Source organism: Moschus berezovskii, chromosome 20 (genome assembly GCF_049115385.1).
Source record: "Moschus berezovskii isolate FMDL1 chromosome 20, NW_MosBer_1.0, whole genome shotgun sequence".
In the NCBI taxonomy this organism is placed as follows: domain Eukaryota; kingdom Metazoa; phylum Chordata; class Mammalia; order Artiodactyla; family Moschidae; genus Moschus; species Moschus berezovskii.
In genome coordinates this window covers 63,096,841-63,115,971 of record NC_142479.1, presented here as the reverse complement: position 1 = coordinate 63,115,971, position 19,131 = coordinate 63,096,841, and the positions used below count along the sequence as shown (strand labels likewise).

General features: G+C 50.1%; 1 protein-coding gene across 3 annotated transcripts in view; it reads left to right on the top strand.

The window, feature by feature from the left end:
* The window catches only part of RPTOR (regulatory associated protein of MTOR complex 1), a 325,518-nt gene that overhangs the window by 260,074 nt on the left and 46,313 nt on the right, over nt 1-19,131 (top strand). For all 3 annotated transcript variants that reach the window (XM_088829259.1, XM_088829260.1, XM_088829261.1), the window contains 5 exons: nt 8,708-8,782; nt 12,222-12,287; nt 12,789-12,980; nt 13,289-13,429; nt 18,441-18,558. In XM_088829259.1, coding sequence (XP_088685385.1) covers nt 8,708-8,782; nt 12,222-12,287; nt 12,789-12,980; nt 13,289-13,429; nt 18,441-18,558 — 592 coding nt within the window. The remainder of the gene's footprint in view (nt 1-8,707; nt 8,783-12,221; nt 12,288-12,788; nt 12,981-13,288; nt 13,430-18,440; nt 18,559-19,131) is intronic.

The window sequence follows — 19,131 nt, the reverse complement described above, 5'->3', positions numbered from 1 at the left end:
ATATAAGAAACTAGTAAGGTGATTAAAGATAATGGAGGAAGAGTGTTTTTTTTAAGCTTACATTTAATTTAATATTTATTTTCATTTTGACCTAGATGTCACATTTTCTATGTTAAGATATGATATACTGACTCCCTGTACCCCTTACAGGGACAGGAGATGGAAAAAAGCTTCTCATTCTATACCTTTTGGTGGCATATTGATTTTTGAGCCTTTAAGTACATATGGACCACAGCCTTGTCTAACTCAATGAAACTGTGAGCCATGTCGTGTAGGGCCACCCAAGACCGACAGGTCATGGTAGAGAGTTCTGACAAAATGTGGTCCCCTCGAAAAGGGAATGGCAAACCACTTCAGTATTCTTGCTGTGAGAACCCCATAAATAGTATGAAAAGGCAAAAAGATAGGGCAACGAAAGATGAACTCCCTAGGTCGGTAGGTGCCCAATATGCTACTAGAGATCAGTGGAGAAATACCAGAAAGAATGAAGAGATGGAGCCAAAGCAACAACAACACCCAGTTGTGGATGTGACTGGTGATGGAAGTAAAGTCCAATCCTGTAAAGAGCAATATTGCATAGGAACCTGGAATGTTAGGTCCATGAATCAAGGTAAATTGGAAGTGGTCAAACAGGAGATGGCAAGAATGAACATTGACATTTTAGGAATCAGTGAACTAAAATGGAATGGAATGGGTGAATTAAACTCAGATAACCATTATATTTGGAGAAGGAAATGGCAACCCACTCCAGTGTTCTTGCCTGGAGAGTCCCAGGGATGGCAAGAGCCTGGTCGGCTGCCATCTATGGGGTCGCACAGAGTCGGACACGACTGAAGCGACTTAGCAGCAGCAGCAGCAACCATTATATTTACTACTGTGGGCCAGAATTCCTTAGAAGAAATGGAGTAACCCTCATAGTCAACAAAAGAGTCTGAAATGCAGTACTTGGATGCAATCTCAAAAACAACAGAATGATTTCTGTTCATTTCCAAGGCAAACCATTCAATATCACTTTAACCCAAGTCTATGCCCCATCCAGAAGCTGAAGTTGAACTGTTCTATGAAGACCAACAAGACCTTCTAGAACTAACACCCAAAAAAGATGTCCTTTTCATTATAGGGGGCTGGAATGCAAAAGTAGGAAGTCAAGAGATACCTGGAGTAACAGGCAAATTTGGCCTTGGAGTATGGAATGAAGCAGAGCAAAGGATAATAGACTTTTATCAAGAGTACACACTGGTCATACCAAGTACCCTCTTCCATCAACACAAGAGAAGACTACACATAGACCTCACCAGATGATCAATACCAAAATCAGATTGATTATATTCTTTGCAGCCAAAGATGGAGAAGCTCTATCCAGTCAGCAAAAACAAGACCAGGAGCTGACTGTGGCTCAGATCATGAACTCCTTATTACAAATTGCAGAAAGTAGGGAAAACCGCTAGACCATTCAGTTCAGTTCAGTTCAGTTCAGTCAGTCGTGTCCGACTTTTTGCAACCCCATGAATCACAGCACGCCTGGCCTCCCTGTCCATCACCAACTCCCGAAGTTCACTCACACTCATGTCCATCGAGTCGGTGATGCCATCCAGCCATCTCATTCTCTGTCATCCCCGTCTCCTCCTGCCCCCAATCCCTCCCAGCATCAGAGTCTTTTCCAGTGAGTCAACTCATCGCATGAGGTGACCACAGTATTAGAGTTTCAGCTTTAGCATCAGTCCTTCCAATGAACACCCAGGACTGATCTTCTTTAGAATGGACTGGTTGGATCTCCTTGCAGTCCAAGGGACTCTCAAGAGTCTTCTCCAGCACCACAGTTCAAAAGCATCAATTCTTCGGCGATCAGCTTTCTTCACAGTCCAACTCTAACATCCATACATGACCACTGATCAAATCCCTTAGCGATTATACAGTGGAAATGGCTAACAGATTCAAGGGGTTAGATCTGATAGACAAAGTGCCTGAAGAACTACATACAGAGCTTCATGACACTGTACAGGACGGAGTGATCAAGACCATCCCCAAGAAAAAGAAATGCAAAAAGGCAAAATGACTGTCTGAGGGGGTCTTACAAATAGCTGAGAAAAGAAGAGAAGCTAAAGGCAAAGAAGAAAAGGAAAGAGATACCCATCTGAATGCAGAGTTCCAAAGAATAGCAAGGAGAGATAAGAAAGCCTTCCTCAGTGATCAATGCAAAGAAATAGAGGAAAACAATAGAATGGGAAAGACTAGAGATCTCTTCAAGCAAATTAGAGATACCAAGGGAACATTTCATGCAAAGATGGGCACAATAAAGGCCAGAGAAGCAGAAGAGGTGGCAACAGTACACGGAAGAACTATACAAAAAAGATCTTCATGACCCAGATAACCACGATGGTGTGATCACTCACCTAGAGCCAGACATCCTGGAATGCGAAGTCAAGTGGGCCTTAGGAAGCATCACTACGAACAAAGCTCGTGAAGGCGATGGAATTCCAGTTGAGCTATTTCAAGTCCTAAATGATGATGCTGTGAAAGTGCTGTTCTAAATATGCCATCAAATTTGGAAAACTCAGCAGTGGCCACAGGACTGGAAAAGGTCAGTTTTCATTCCAATCCAAAGAAAGGCAATGCCAAAGAATGTTCAAACTACCGCACGATTGCACTTAACTCACACGCTAGCAAAGTAATACTCAAAGTTCTCCAAGCCACGCTTCAACAGTACATGAATTGTGAACTTCCAGATGTTCAGCTGGATTCAGTAAAGGCAGAGGAACCAGAGATCAAATTGCCAACATCCGTTGGATCATAGAAAAAGCAAGAGTTCCAGAAAAACATCTACTTCTGCTTTATTGACTATGGCAAAGGCTTTGACTGTGTGGATCACAACAAACTGTGGAAAATTCTTCAAGAGATGGGAATACCAGACCACCTTACCTGCCTCCTGAGAAATCTGTATGCAGGTCAAGAAGCAACATTTAGAACTGGACATGGAACATTGGACTGGTTCCAAATTGGAAAAGGAGTACGTCAAGACTGTGTATTGTATCCTGTTTATTTAGCTTACATGCAGAATCAGTTCAGTTCAGTCACTCAGGCGTGTCCAACTCTTTGCGACCCCATAAACCACAGCACGCCAGGCCTTCCTGTCCATCACCAACTCCTGGAGTCCACCCAAACCCATGTCCACTGAGTAAATCCTGGGCTTGATGAAGCACAAACTGTAATCAAGGTTGCTGGGAGAAATATCAATAACGTCAGATATGCAGATGACACCACCCTTATGGCAGAAAGTGAAGAACTACAGAGCCTCTTGATGAAAGTGAAAGAGAGTGAAAAAGTTGGCTTGAAGCTCAACATTCAGAAAACTAAGATCATGGCATCTGGTCCCATCATTTCATGGCAAATAGATGGGGAAATAATGGAAACAGTGACAGACTTTATTTTGGGGGGCTCCAAAATCACTGCAGATGGTGACAGCAGCCATGAAATTGAAAGATGCTTGCTCCTTGGAAGAAAAGCTGTGACCAACCTAGACAGCATATTAAAAAGCTGAGACATTACTTTGCCAACAAAGGTCCGTCTAGTCAAAGCTGTGGTTTTTCCAGTAGTCATGTATAGATGTGAGAGTTGGACTATAAAGAATGCTGAGTGCCAAAGAACTGATGCTTTCGAACTGTGGTGCTGGAGAAGACTCTTGAGAGTCCCTTGGACTGCAAGGAGATCCAACCAGTCAATCCTAAAGGAAATCAACCCTGAATATTCATTGGAAGGAGTGATCATGAAGCTGAAAATCCAGTACTTTGGGCACCTGATGCGAAGAACTGACTCATTGGAAAAGACCCTGATGCTGGGAAAGATTGAAGGTGGGAGGAGGGGACAACAGAGGATGAGATGGTTAGATGGCATCACCGACTTAACTGACATGAGTTTGAGTAAGCTCCGGGAGTTGGTGATGGACAGGGAAGCCTGTGTGCTACAGTTCATGGGGTTGCAAAGAGTCAGACACAACTGAGTGACTGAACTATAATACATTCACAAATTTTTGTTTTGTTTTGACCACACGACGTAGCTTGGAAGAGCTTAGTTCCCCACCTTGGCATTGAATCCGGGGCCCTGGCAGTGAAAACACTGAGTTCTAACCTCTGGATTTTCCAAGAAATCCCTACATTTATAAATTTTAGAACAGAGGCATACAGAAAAGTAGATTAGAGGCATAAAAGCATTCATGTATGTGTGATTTTCCCACTGATAACAGTTATTTCAACATTCCTGGTGTCTCTTCATTCATTCTGAAGTTTACCTTCAACATAAGAGCATCTGACATGAGAACATTTAAAATAATAAACCATTTGTTGGAAAATGAAAACCTGTATATGTATATAAATATCTTACTGCACTTGGCAAATGGGAAGGCCATTGTGCCAGGCCTTTGAGTTGTGCAGGACATCCATCTTAACTGCCTGGGAGGGACTGTGCCCCTGGGTTTGAAGAACAGTAAGAACAGTGAGCTTTTGTGAGTAGTGAGCAGAGCCCCCACTCTGGGATTATTTTCTCAGGCACTACTAGTTTTGTGGTCACGAACCATTGTGAAGACTCTGGGTGTGTAAACAGTTCAACATAGTCTTGTATTTGTCTGGAGATGATTCTAATATTCTGGTGGCGGTGGGTCAGGGCATAGTCCAGTGCTGTTGTCTCTTGTGTGAACCCAGCTCACCTCTCCGGCATCCTTTCCTCATCCCAGGAAGTGAATTCTGAAACCCAAGGACAGGAATCAGGACCCTCCCTCTGTGATTTTCTCCGTATTCACATCAGAACATGAGTGGCTGTGTCCACTGGTGGCGCTGCTCAGGACTGTCCTGCTGGTTGGGCCTCATTTGATGTGTTGTGTCTGATGGTCTGTTGATCTGTGCTGCTTGCGTCTTCCTGCTCCCCAAGACACAGACATTATAATCTGCATTAAGGAGAATGAAGGTAGGGCTTCTCCCACAGCATTCTTTGCCAGAATATTCTGAGGGGGCGCACCTGCCCTTGCCCTGTGAACTTTCTCTCGCAGAAGCCAGAGTCTGTGTTCTCCGGGCTCTTCCTCATCTCTGCTGCCTCCTGAAATCAGTTTGCAGACTGCATCTTCAGCCACAAGGAGCTATGTACTTGCTTCCTCTTCTCTGTTTGCTTTTCTTCTCTTCCTCACCTCCCTCCCTTTTTCTCATGTTAAAAATATAATTCCCTGATACAATGATCATGAAGGTGGTTTTCCCAGCACGGACTTATCCATTGCAGTCCGAACGTACTGACCCCTGCAGTTTTCCTAAATGTGGGAAAGTCGACTGCCTAATTTGTGGTAGTGGGTGACTTTTCCCTACTGAGAAGAAGGGAAAAAAATACACACACACACACACACACACACACACACAGAGACACACACACACACACACGTGTGCAATGGGGGAGGGGCTTACTTAGGACAAAACCATTTCATATTCATGCTCTTCCTCGTCTCCACCCTCTTTCTGTGCTGGCCTTAATATGTCAAACCTGTAGCTTGATCTGGGAGAAAACAGAGAGACATGAGAGAGGGCCCTTGAAAAGCAGCCGTGTGGAGGAGCGTGGGCCGCTGGAGCCCTGCATGTCTCAGGAGAGCTTCCCACCAGCCTGTGTGTGCAATGTGTCTGTTGCCTGCATTTCTGGGCCTTTGTAGTTTCAAGGACTGTTTTCTCTCTTAATAGGGCACTTGGCCAAGTCGGGAGGGAGAGTGGGCAGCTGGTGACCACTGTCTCAGCATCCTGAGAAGTCAGCGCCCTGCAGACCCCCGGCTCTCCAGCCCCAGATGTAGATACAGAGAGGGCTGGGATGGCCGATGGGGTGATTCTAAGCCGGTTCCAGAAGGACAGGTGCTGAGCCCTGAGAGTAAGGGTGGACATGACCCGAAAACGTTATTGTTCCCACCCGCATGGCAGCCTCTTCCAGACAGAGGTCATTGTACACGAACAAGACCATCACCGTTTCCAGTGCTGAAGCCATAAGGAAGCTATGGCTTCACCTACTCACACATGTGCCTCAGCTTCCGAATAGGCAGATATGACTCAGGGACACGTCGTCACTTTGTGACGAGATATGTTTTGTGAACGTTGCTGTAAATGTGTGGGCCTGGGTTTGACTTGTGGCACCTCTGTTTAAAAACAAAGGAGAGCAGCTTTGTTGTCAGGTGCTGGCGCCTTATCCCTGTCCCCAGACGTAGGCACTGTGCTGCAGGCACCATCTAAGTGCGCCCTCCCGGCCCCTTCTGGATGAGCCTCTGCAGACAGCATCTTGCTGACACCTTTTAGCCCATTTATCCAAACCTTCATTCAAAGCGAGGCATCCCTTATGGGAATGACTTGAAAGCTGCATGCTTAATTGGCTTCCCTGGCTCTTGGGGATTATTATCCTGCTAACCTGAGCTCCGAGTGCCCCTGCTCCCTGACCACCCCCTCCATCTCGCTCAGTCTGAACTTAAACAGCTGAGTCCAGTCACCACCTTATTAGTTTATTGATGTGAGGAAAAACACCTCATTATCAGAGCACCCTGAGAAGTAGGCCAGCGTGGGAGAGAGGAGGTCAGGGCTCCAGGCTGCAGTAAACAGCAGATTCTGTCTGCAAAATCACCCTGCCCCTGAGAGAGTTTCACACTGGGCATGCCCCCAAGCCAGCAGTGCTCTGCAGAGCTTAGGAGGTTTTGCAGTACGTAACTCTTCTCCTTTTATTCTCAGAAACCAGATCTTAAAATTCCAGCCCTCTCTACTTCTTGAATGGCCTTTATCCCCTAGAGTGGAGCGTGCTGGGAGCTGATGGAATTCAGCATCTCCCTGTGAACACGTTACCCTAAATCACCAAGCGGTTTTTCTGGGTATTGATCCAGGAAGCTCAGTGAGCAGTATGACCACATTCTGTGGGTTGCTTTTCAAGAACAAGAGCATCCGTGATTTATGAGTCACACTCCCGTGTTCAGATTGCACTTCCATGTTGAGCAAAGATTTCTCAAATGTCACTGGGGTCCCACAGCTGCAAGAGGAAGAACCTGGGCATGAAGCCTGTTTCTTTGCCTCTCTTATTCTTACTGGGCGCCTCCCTGGATGTCAATTCCTGAATGTCTGAGGTACAGTTGTTTAAGTCCCTTGAAGAGCCAGCACCTGCACAAATGCCCCCCAAGTCAGCCAGCCTGGTATGGAAGCAGGGTTTCTGATGACCCCACTGCCTCAGGGCCAGTTCCTTTCCCTGAAATTTTCACCTGGAGCCCCTTCTGCTCACATGCCTGTTTCCCTGTCTCCCAGCTCATCCTTCATACTCCGGATCACCTCCCCCTCCACCCCGTGGCCATGGGCTCCCACCCAGTACATGCATGACTTTTGATCTAGGAGTTCAGCCTGGCTCGCCTCCTCCTGTTAGCTCCGCTGTGTGTCTCCGAGGTGCCTTGATGCAGTGTACCCCAGATCCAGCTCTTTGCCATCTCAGTCTCTGATGACACAGCCCCCACCTCTCCCGCCTCTTTGCTGGTCTCGCCAAGCAGTCGGATTGCCCGGCTCCTCCCACCCAGATCCCTCTAGAATGATCTCAAGTCTCCAGGGTCCTCCCCACCGTCTCTGACCCTGCTGCACGTGGTCACCACCCCCAGTCCGGCTTTCCAGCTCACCCTCCACTGCAGCTGCCAGAGTGATTCTTCAACCTGCAGTTCAACAGTCTTCCCCCTCGCATTCCCAGTGCCCTCTGGTGTCTTCAAGACCCCATCCATGAAGCAGTCAAAGCTCTCTTCCTCCTGCCTTCCCTCGCCTTCTCCCTGGCTCCATATCCTAGCAGGGTTCCCACCTGTTTTCCCACCCTCCACCCCCACTCTCATATCTGTCCTTCCTTCATGGATGATCCCAGCTACTCCACCCCTCCCAGAGCCTCCCAAGCCCAGCGTCTCATCGTGAGCCAGAACTGCTCAGTTGTCTCCCCCAGGACTATGAGCAGAGTGTGGGGGTCTGTGTCTAGGACTGAGCTGGTGCTTGACACCTAGTGGGTCTTGGAAACTATGCTAACACATGACACGATGCTGCTTACACGTGCCATGTGCTCTGAGGAGGTGGCGAGAGCTGCACACCTGGCAGCCCACTTAGCCCTGAAATCAAGCTTTCCACTTGGAGCTGCTCCTTTGGAGACAGGCCTCTAGGAAGCACCTTTTGGAATATAACCATGTGATGCAAATAATTCGTAATTATGGTGTTTACATAAATTCTGTCAGTCTAAGCAAAGGTGTATGACAAGCTCTGTCAGGGCCTGGGGTCTGCAGAAACTGAGTGGTTTAAGGTGTTGGGCATGTCCCCGCTCAGAAGTGGGAGGAGAGGTGCATGGGCCCTGGGCTGACTCAGGAGAGAGGATAGGTATGGGAGCTGCGGCCTCTGAAAGAGCCAGGCCAGCAGCCAGGGTACCCGCACCCGGCAGGTACCCAGAAGGTGCTTTCGAGAATGCCTCAGAGCTGCTGCGCTTCTGAGAGTGTGCGATGCCAGCCCTTTCCCCACAGCCAAGGGAAAATGAGTTTGTACACAGCCGTTCTAGGTATTTTTTCAGATGAAAATTGGACTTGAGAGGTAAAAATGATGAAGATATAAAATATTCATTGTACTTTCATTTGTTCACACATTCCAAGAAGAAAAATGAGCCCCTTCCTGGGAACTGCACTCACTGTTTCTCCTGTGTCTCCCCCCAGTCATGCCAAGCTGACCTGGTGAAGGACAACGGCCACAAGTACTTCCTCTCGGTCTTGGCAGACCCGTATATGCCAGTAAGGACCAGCATGTTGCACTCTGATGACACGTTTCCTGGGGGCTCTGGGAAAGGTTGCTCTACACAGAGGGACCTGTGGTGGGAGTGGGGGGCCACTTACACTCCCAGCTCTGCCTCACTTGGACGATACCCTTTGCTTCCTGGCTGCTTTCTTAAAGTAAGTCGCAGTGAACCTTGATACACAGACTGGTTTGGTTTTGTTTACTAGAGTCCTTTTTCCGGGCACATCTTTGCAGTGAAGTAGAATCTACTGTCGGAGAAGGCAATGGCAAGCCACTCCAGTACTCTTGCCTGGAAAATCCCATGGATGGAGGAGCCTGGTAGGCTGCAGTCCGTGGGGTCGCTAAGGGTCGGACACGACTGAGCGACTTCACTTTCACTTTTTACTTTCACACATTGGAGAAGGAAATGGCAACGCACTCCAGTGTTCTTGCCTGGAGAATCCCAGGGGTGGGAGAGCCTGGTAGGCTTCCGTCTATGGGGTCACACAGAGTCGGACACGACTGAAGTGACTTAGCAGCAGCAGCAGCAGAATCTACTGTGCCTTGTACCCTGTCAACCAAGTTAGATCAATGAGTACTTGTACATCCATAGTATTGGCAATTCCTTTGCCCAGTGCAGGATCTGGACCTAAGGGGAGGCTAATGCACTTTATCAATTAGGAAGGGGCTTGGGGCGGTGGAGGTGGTGGAAAAATTGAAAGTTGAAATTTGAAATATATTTTATTGTATTAAGTTGTTTAAAAATTAGTAATCCATGAATAGCATATAAAATATCTCCCAATAAATGATTTTAAATTAATATTTATATTCCCTCCCTCTACCTCCTAGCTTAGTAAAGAGAATAAAATAAACACCTTCAGTATCAGTAATTACTCAATATAACTTAATTTTATCAGAATGGTTAATGAAATCTAACAGCTCGTTCACACAGTCATAGGTGCCTCTGGTTGTGGAAAGGAACTTTTGGGTGTAGTTTTACCCTCTAGTTGGTTTTCTAAACTAAATGACAATTTAAAAAAAAACAAAAATTTTCTAAAATCCATTAAACATTAGAAACAGGATTGTTATAAAAGGTAAGCAGAACTCGTACGTTCCAACTGAAGTGTGGTATTTAAACATGATCGAAGGTGGTCAAATTTAGACTTGATATGAGTATTGGAAATAATACAGAGTAAGAGGTCAGACGACTGAGAAAGACATCTGAGCTGATAAACATGCAGTAAAATGATGAACAAAGTCAGCAAAAGTGGGCCCCACTTCAACTACAAACACACCAGTGTTCTTGCCTGGAGAATCCCAGGGACGGGCGAGCCTGGTGGGCTGCAGTCCATGGGGTCGCACAGAGTCGGACACGACTGAAGTGACTTAGCAGCAGCAGCAGCAGCCAGATTGAAAGAAAGGAAATTAAATCTACAAATGCCAAAACCTGAAGTCAGAGGAGGGGCACAGTGGGTCATGGGTGAATCTCACAGTGACCCTGGAGCTCCACGTGTGTACAGCCCCAAGTCTGCACAAAAAAACACAGGCCTGTGGGGTGAGCCGCCCACTCACTGGACAAGGACAAGAAGAGCTAATCCAGTCCATCCGTGTGTGGGCAGAAGGTCAGGAAAAGCCTCTGTGAGAAATGGAAATTCCCCATGTGCGAGGAGCCAGCAGCCAAGTGAGGGATGTGAAATCTCCAGGGCCTGCCTGGAAGCGGCGAAGCCTGAACCTTTTCTGCGGGGCGTCTTTCTGTGTACCTTTACAGCCAGGGTACCAAGACTCTTGCCGAGAGCACCAGCCTGCTCCTAACCCACGCTCAACTGACATAAGCAGAGCTGGCACAAAGGAGGGTTGGCTCCCAGAGACCTGAAACTAATAGAGTTCTCTGGAAAAAGAGTGAAGAGCATTACAAGCGAGTATGTTTAAGATAAATGGGATGGCTGGATGGCATCACCGACTCTGTGGACATGAGTTTGGGTGAACTCCGGGAGTTGGTGATGGACAGGGAGGCCTGGCGTGCTGTGATTCATGGGGTCGCGGAGAGTCGGACACGACTGAGCGACTGAACTGAACTGAAGATAACTGAATAAATAATTTGTTTTAATTGTGTCCAAAAATAAACCCTGGTGTTTTTTGCCTCAGAAGTACTTTCTTGCCTGTTGTAAGAGGACAGTGTATTCTATCCTTTTTACTCCTTCTCAAAAAATGACCAACTAGGGTATTTTAATAAATAGGCAGATTTTGGAGGGGGAGGAAAAGAACCTGTAATGGAATATAATCATTAGAAGCTCCATAGACAAATTAAACAGCAGAATTGACACAACCAGTAAAGAAGTCTGTGAATTCATGTGGGAGGAAGCAAAGAGGAGATGTGACGGAGGTTCTGAGAGGGGCTGAGCAGGCTAGCTGCATTCGACAAAGGCCAGAGGGAGATGAGGGGACACATAGTTTAGTGGAGAACTTTCCAGATTTGACAAGGAAATGAGTTTTCAGGTTTATAAAGCATGGTGAGTCTTGAGAGGGTTCAATAAAAACAAATCCACACAAAGCCTCATCGTAATGAAAGTAGAGAATGTCAAAGGCAAGAGTGAAAATCTCTAAAGTGACCAGGATGTAAAGGAAGATTGTTGCAAAGCTGTGGACAGCAGTCACCCCAGTAATGGATGGAAGACCGAGAAGGGACAGTGTCCCCAAACACAAGGGACAGTGTCCCCACGAGTGTCAGTTTGGGAGAGGGCAAAGCCAGCACCTCTGAGCACCAACGGCTTCTCAGGCAGCCAGGAGGCCCGCACTTCAGGAGGAGATGGAGCCCGGAAGTCAGAAAGGAGCGTCAGAAAGCAGACATTGGCAAACATGCCATGTATGTAAGTCAGCATTGGCTGTAAGAATAAGTAAGAGCAGTCACGCTTGAGGGACTGAAACCAGAGTATGGAATCCAAGGCAGATACAGAGAATGACTAACTTTAGACTTTGTTCCAGGTTAAAAACACAAGGTACCACAAATAGTTAAAAATAGACTGATGTCTGAGTCAGTAGAAGCGCAGAGGAGAGGAGAAAATGAGAATCGATCCGCCCACTGGAAGACCAGAAAGAAGGGAAAATGAAGTCAAGTAGAGACTGTGGTCAGTCATTTTACGACCAGTGTGCTCGACCCTGATGGTCTGCTTCCATAGGCGTGGGCAGGACGGGACCTCTGATGGAGCAGAGTCACCCGTCGTGCAGCATCAGACGTCAGAGACCCATCCGTCCTCCAGGAGGCCAACCCAGAGCCATCAGACCCTCTTTAAAGTGCAGTTCCTTTTTGGAGACTCAAAAGACAACAAAGTTGGCTCTTGTTACTTTAACTACACACCAGGCTCATCATAAAGATCCTTAAAGGATAACTCTAGTACGTGGGGGTGATGAGTTTCTGCCACGAAGAAAGTGCAAACTAGCCAGTGACCTGTTTTCCAGGCTGAGCACCGGACCATGACGGCTTTCATTCTGGCTGTAATCGTCAACAGCTATAACACGGGGCAGGTGAGTGTCACGCCCCTTCCCCACCCATGCAGGGCCTGCCTGTGGGTTGCCCATGCACAGCTGCGAGCTCCAGGATTTGGAGGCCAGAGGAACTCTCCTGAATGTATGTCTGATGAAACAGTGACCTCAGAAGCAGGGGGGAGGTTGGGGATCACACCAGCCCTGGGGGCTCCATGGGAGGAGTGGGGGTCCAGACCCTTTGTTTAGCCCCAAGTGAATTGAAATTGGTGGGATTTAAAATGAGAAAAATTGAGGAACGTCCCCAGCAGTCCAGTGGTTAAGAATCTGAGCTTCCTCTGCAGGGTGCCTGGGTTCAATCCTTGGTCCAGGAACTAAGATCCCACATGGCACAGCACAGAAACAAGAAAGGAAAAGTGAACACATCTTGGAAAGTGATTAAGCACAGTTTCTCTGAGAAACCTGGGGGGCTAGGGCCAGCCCAGGACCCCACCCTAGCCAATGGGCGACGGGTGATGCCCTGTGTTGCCTCCCTTCTCTCAGGAAGCCTGCCTCCAGGGAAACCTGATCGCCATCTGCCTGGAGCAGCTCAATGACCCCCACCCACTGCTGCGCCAGTGGGTGGCCATCTGCCTGGGCCGCATCTGGCAGAACTTTGACTCGGCCCGGTGGTGCGGGGTGCGGGACAGCGCCCATGAGAAGCTCTGCAGCCTCCTCTCTGACCCCATCCCTGAGGTGAGTCTATAACCCCGCCACTTCAGGCTGAGTGAGGTCAAGGTGTACACCCCCAGAGCGCCCCCACCCCACCCCCCAACCCCGTGGGTTCCTTGGCCCCTGGCTTTGTCTGATGCCTGCACACAGCCTGTCACCTGGCCCTTTGGTGGGGCCGCCACTAGCCTCTTGTTTCCCTGCTCTGCTTGTCTGCACAATTGGAGCGAGGCTGAGAGGACTGTAGATGGGACTGAGCGCATCTAGTGGGCTCCAGGGGCCCCGGCCAGAGCCAAACGGCTGGCCCTGCGGTGACTGCCCCGTCCTGCCCGCAGGTGCGCTGTGCAGCTGTCTTTGCCCTCGGCACCTTTGTGGGCAACTCTGCAGAGAGGACGGACCACTCCACCACCATCGACCACAACGTGGCCATGATGCTGGCCCAGCTCATCAATGACGGCAGCCCCGTGGTCCGGAAGGTGCGTGGCCCCCGCCCCCAGGCAGCGCCAGGCGCCTCCAGGCCAAGCTCCCTTGGCACCCAGGTCGAGCCGTGACCCTGACCTGACCGCAGCTTCGAGTGCTCAGTCCGCCCCCAGCACGCATCCTGCCGAGAGCCGACTTTAAATGTTTGTTTAATTCTCTCCAAAATGCGTTTCTTCACCAGATACTCGTGTGTTTGCTTCATTTAAAGGCATTTAACAGGCTGCGTCTCCTGGCAGCTTGTATAATAGGCTCCTTCCTGCCTGGGAGCAACACATACACACATCACGGAGATTCAAAAGAGCAGTAGCCACCCACAGACAGACGGAAAGGTTTGTGTAGTGTATTCCCCTCCCCACCCCCATGTTTGTCAGCGGCTGAACGCAACAGTTCTTTGCAGTTGAAACTTTTACTTCTATTTCAATGTAGAAGGGCCATGATCTCCATCCAAGACCTCACCCCCCCGTCTAAAGTTGGCTCAGAACAGATCAACCCTCTCCCTCCCACAGCCAAAAAGGCCCGTGGGGGGAACCCCACTGTCTGTTGGCCACATTTCAGGGTGGCCTTGGAGGCCCACCCTGGGAGCAGAGACTTCTCTAGGACCAAGAGGCCAGTGCCATCCTGTGTGTGACCCTGAGTCACCTCTCATCACCTACAGGTGCTGGGCTACTTCTCGGCATATCTGACATCCCTGTGCCAGGGAAGGGAGGTTGGGTTTCTCAGAGGTAGGGGTGGTTTGGAGGGTGTCTGTCTGGAGAGCAAACTTCCACTGACTTAGTGGCAGGAACGTTGTCAGGGCAAGTTCAGGTCAGCTGGGAAGGACTCATTCTATCTTGAGTTCCCTCAGAGAGTCGTGAACCCAGTTACTAATAGGCCAGGTCATCTAGAGAAATGTTAACAATGTGGAATGATCCTCCAGGTGCCTTTTCATGTTTTTATTTTGGGTTCTCATCATTAGCATCTGTCTGAAGCTGGCTTCCTTGAGTCAGAGTCTTCTTTTTCCCAAGTCAGATTGCCTGTATGTGATCAAAGCAGTGGTTCAGCAGTATCCTTAATTGTCTGTTAAGACTCCTTTTAAAGAAAGGAACTCTGTTTTTCAGTTCTTTCCCAAAAAAACTTTAAAAGGATGTTAATAAAAATAGGAAGAATGTCCATCTGAGTCTCCAGTATCAGGAGAATGTTCTTCAGGTCATCAGGAACACAGGGACCGACCACTCAAGCATGTCCCGGGTGACTTGACGCGGCCCCGGGCTCCTTTCCTGGCCTCACTCTACTTGTTATCCTTCCCTGGACCTGGGATGCTCGGGTGTAACCAGGTCATTCCTGTGGGCACTTGGGGTTGGCCTTGCCCAGGCCTGCAGACATGGGTGCAAAGAAGGGCTCTGCCTTTGCCCGTCCAGCACTTGAGTTCAGCTGGCAGCTGCCTCAGCACACCAGGCTCAGTGCATGGAGCAGCCGTCACCCACCTTCAAGAGATACAGGGTGCAAGTGCAGAGGCAGGCACAGAAGCAGCAATTGTGCTAAAGCCCTCGTAAGTGAGCCACACCCTAGAGACCAGCCCAGGTCAGGGGTGCTGGCCCCATAGTGGGAGGAGGGGAGCCCGTGCCTAAGGACAGGGAGAGTAAGTGAGGCAGGAGCGTGTGCAAAGGGCCAGGCACGTGAAAGACCATAGTGTGTCCAGGGCTGCCCATCCTGTGCGCTGGAGCACAGAGCGTCCTCGGCATCCCAGGTCCTGCGTTGGGACTCTGGACCGTCACTGCCTTCAGGGCTTTTTCTCTTCGGGAGATGAACAGCAATGCAGGCCTGTTAAATAAGAGGGCTACATTTGCTATGGAAACATGGGTGACCCGGAGGTTCAGGGAGACTGGGACCCATGGGTTGGAGAGAGGATCCAGGCTTTAATAGGGTGAGTGACCCTGGCTCAGAGGCTGAGCCCTCATTCTCATCACAGCCATAACCCTAATGTTTTTGGCAGCTTGCCTTTCCCATCTTTGTCCAGAGCATGTGGTGACAGTCATGGCACAATGCACTCTGAGGGGACACAGGCCCAGCCTGCTGGCCCAGGAGACCCAGTGCCAGGGCACCTGAGCTTCGGAACAAGACTCTACCTTGAGCACTGCACTCAGTGAGCTGACCTGAGCTTAGGTGTGAGAAGCTGTAACCAACTGCTGGTGTCTCTAGCTCATGGCAATACAAGACGTGTCAGGGTATCACGGCGGGGCTTCGTAAAGTCACACGTCTGCAATATAAAACAATTGCCCTGTTGACTCCTGAGCGATGAAAGCATCCTTTTCTGGAGGAGGCGGTCATGGCAGAGAGAGAAGATTTTTGTTTGTTGACCTCTTTAATGAGCTTACTTGATAAAATCAAGAGTCAGCAAGTTCACCCAAATTATTTTGAACTTGAACTTGTGCAGGAAATACATGATGGCAGATTGCCCAGTCAGCAAGCCGCCCACACCTCATCAAGAAGGGACAGGCCCCGGGTGGGGGGAGGGGGAGGTTTGTGACCACCCCACTGTCACCCTGCTTTTCTCAAGGGCTGACCAGTCCAGCCCTGCGACCCTTGCCTGCAGCTGACTGGGTGCTGTCCACCTTAGCAAAGAAAGCAGGACACGACACATTGCATCCATTTTCTCTAGTTTACATTTATTTAGTAACCACAGACCCACAGAGGAGCAGTTCCTAGCGTCCACCTCCCTTCACAACATCTCTGACTCCAACCAAACCTGATGAATGGCGTCAGAGGGTATTTCCCATCGATGCTCAGGACATCTCTGGTGGCGGCAACAGGACGGCCGAGCCACCCGGACTGGAGTACCTTCTACCACAGGCGAGCCCAGAGGCCATCCGGACAGAGCAGACGGGCTCCCTTTCCTGCAGCGCTGCCCTGGCCTCCTGGGAGCTGAGCTTGATACTTGGTGGCTGTGGGCCGAAAACAAATGTCAGCCAGTAATTCATGGTTGGAAACATGGAGCAGGGGCAGCCCTGGGGGACCACCTGGGAAGATGTGTGGTCCAGCCTTACGGGCCACCACAGGAGGAGCGTTCGCCGACTCCCCTCGGGCCATGTGTGTAACCAGGCATGATGTCCCTGAATCCCGACAGCAAGTCACCCAAACAGTCGAACTGTTTGTTAAAGATTGTGCTGTGTCTGAAGGGAAGAGGCTTCACTCCATCAGCAGATACTTGTTAAGCACCACCTGTGGCCCAGGCCCTAGGTCACCAGACCTCCAGAATTTGCACTTGGATATGGCACAGGGTGGAAACCTCCAGAACTTGCACTTGGAGACAGGAGTGAAGGTAGAGAACAGGGGTCCCCAGTGGAGGTGGAGGCCTCTTCAGGCCAAGCAGACAGCGAGTGCCAAGGCGCGGAGCAGGAAGCTTGGGTGTGGCAGTGGCGGGGCCGCTCTGCTGGGAGACGGGGTGAGGCTGCTGACCGGAGGGTCAGGTCACCGTGCTGGTGTGCTTCCAAGGTCTGAGAATAACTCAAGCCTTCCAGCCAACCTCGCTCTGGCCAGATCTGCCTGAAGACCTCTGAGGGCCAGAGCCCACAACCACCACCCAGCAGGAGGAGTTTGACCAGCCCTCACAGCTTTCCCCAGATCAAACGGTTCGAGACCTAGGAATCTGCCTCTGGTCCAGCAGAGATGTTTTCACCACTTCAGAGTGAAGGGGAAACCTGTGTCTTTTGAAGACAGTTCAGGATTCTTCCTGAAGTAGGAAGTGGCAACTCGGCCTGTATTCTTGCCTGGAAAATTCCATGGACAAGGGAGCCTGGTGGGCTACAGTCTATGGGGTCGCAAAGAGTCAGACACAACTGAGCACACATGCAGGCAGGCTGCTTCTTCACTGGCGGCTGGGGGTGGGGGTGCGGTGGACAACCCCTCGACACCCTGTTACCCAGCACTGTTAGACTCAGGGACAGGCTGGTTGGGTGGCAGGACTGGCAGAGAGAGATGGGTCAGGATGATTCAAGGGTCTCACTGAAGCCAAGAGAGGGCATAAGCCAAGCGTCCCTGGCAGGGGCTGAATGGAAAGGGGTGTGTGGCAGGCCCTGGACAGGTCAAGTTGGGGTTTTAGAGTTCTTGGTGGGCATGCATGGTCAGCAGTTGGAAGGACCAGCCTGGGTCTCAGAGACAGGATCAGAGAGGTGGGTTTGGGAGTAAAACCCACACACACGCCAGGGAGGCCAAGGAGTATGTAAGGGTGAGGTAGGAGGGAAGGGGGGTCCGCCCTAGCTTGTTGACACCTCAGCACAGCTCTCCTGGCCCTGGGTATCTGAGGGGTTCACAGAACAATAAGGGACTCTCAGACTTTGGCCTTCTGCTAAGTATTTTTCTAAAAAGTAAAATAAAGTTGTGGGAACCATTTGAATAGTGATAGGAAAAGCAGTACAAACCTACATCCAGTTTTATTTCCCGTGATTTTTAGGATCTCCAGGTCATCAGGTCCCAAAAGAAATCAGGTGTGTTCTTCCCCTTGGACTGAGGCATCTGGGCCCGAAGTCATGTAGAACTTTCCTGTTGCCTTTTGGGGACTGGAAACCAGTTTATCTTTGGAGACTTTACATTTAGTAAAGGAACGTGCTGTGCTGCCCAGTGCATCCTGCTTTAATGCCCAGAGCTCTCCGTGGTGGTGACCATAGGAGGCCCTGAGGGCTCTTCCCTGTCCCACTCTGGGGTGTCCTCCCCCTGTATCCCTACCAGGCCCCCCAGGCCTGCCGCTCACACCCAGTGGTCAGCAGTCTCTTCTCCAGGTGTCTGGGGCGTCCCTCAGAGGCCCTCATCTTCACCTCACTGCTTGTTCAGAGGTTTCTACCCACGCCAGACACTCGAGGGTGCTGTGTTGAGGGGCCAGCCCCCGTCTCAGCACCGAGTGCCGTCTGTCCCCCACCCTACCCCTGCTGTTTCTCCATGGTGGCTCGAGCGCTCAGTGCCAGCGTGAACGTCTCACTGCTGAGTTCTCGCCCCGCCCCAAGTCAGTGTTGCTGTTTCTTCTCCACCCGGCAGGAGCTGGTGGTGGCTCTGAGTCACCTTGTTGTTCAGTATGAAAGTAATTTCTGCACTGTGGCCCTGCAGTTCATGGAAGAGGAGAAGAACTACCCGCTGCCCTCTCCAGCCACCACAGGTAGGACCACCGCAGGTACAGTGCTGAGGTGGAGCCTGTGCAACTCGCTGGCCCAGGGACCCTGGTCTGAACTGTCAGCAGGCCCCTCGTTCTGCTGGGTCCTGAGCCCGCGTGTCAAGGCCTGGCCCCACAGATATCTGCAGTTCTTGTCTTCTCAGAAGACTAGAAAGGGCAAGAAAGAGGGCCTCCTTGACTCCCTGGTTTCTTTCCTTTTTACCCTTTTTGGAACACAGAAACCTCGAAGGGTCGGAGGTGCTGCCGTAGGGACTGGAGGTCGCACTTTCTTCCCGTCACAGGTCTCACGTCAGTGTTGCATTAGGCAGCTCCTCATCTCACATTTACTGAATTTATATTTCTTCATCTTTGGCTGCCCCCTCCCCCAGAGCACAGCCATCTCTGCAGAAAAGAGGCCTTGTGATCAGCCATGTGACCATTGCTGCGTTTAGTACATCAGGGAAGGGAACTGCCGGCATGCCCTGGTGAGGGGCAGTGCAAGGGAGGCTGAGCCGGCAGATGGCCGTCCCAGCCCTGCCCCAACTCTGGCTCTGTTTGGTTTGGGGGCAGCAGCCATAG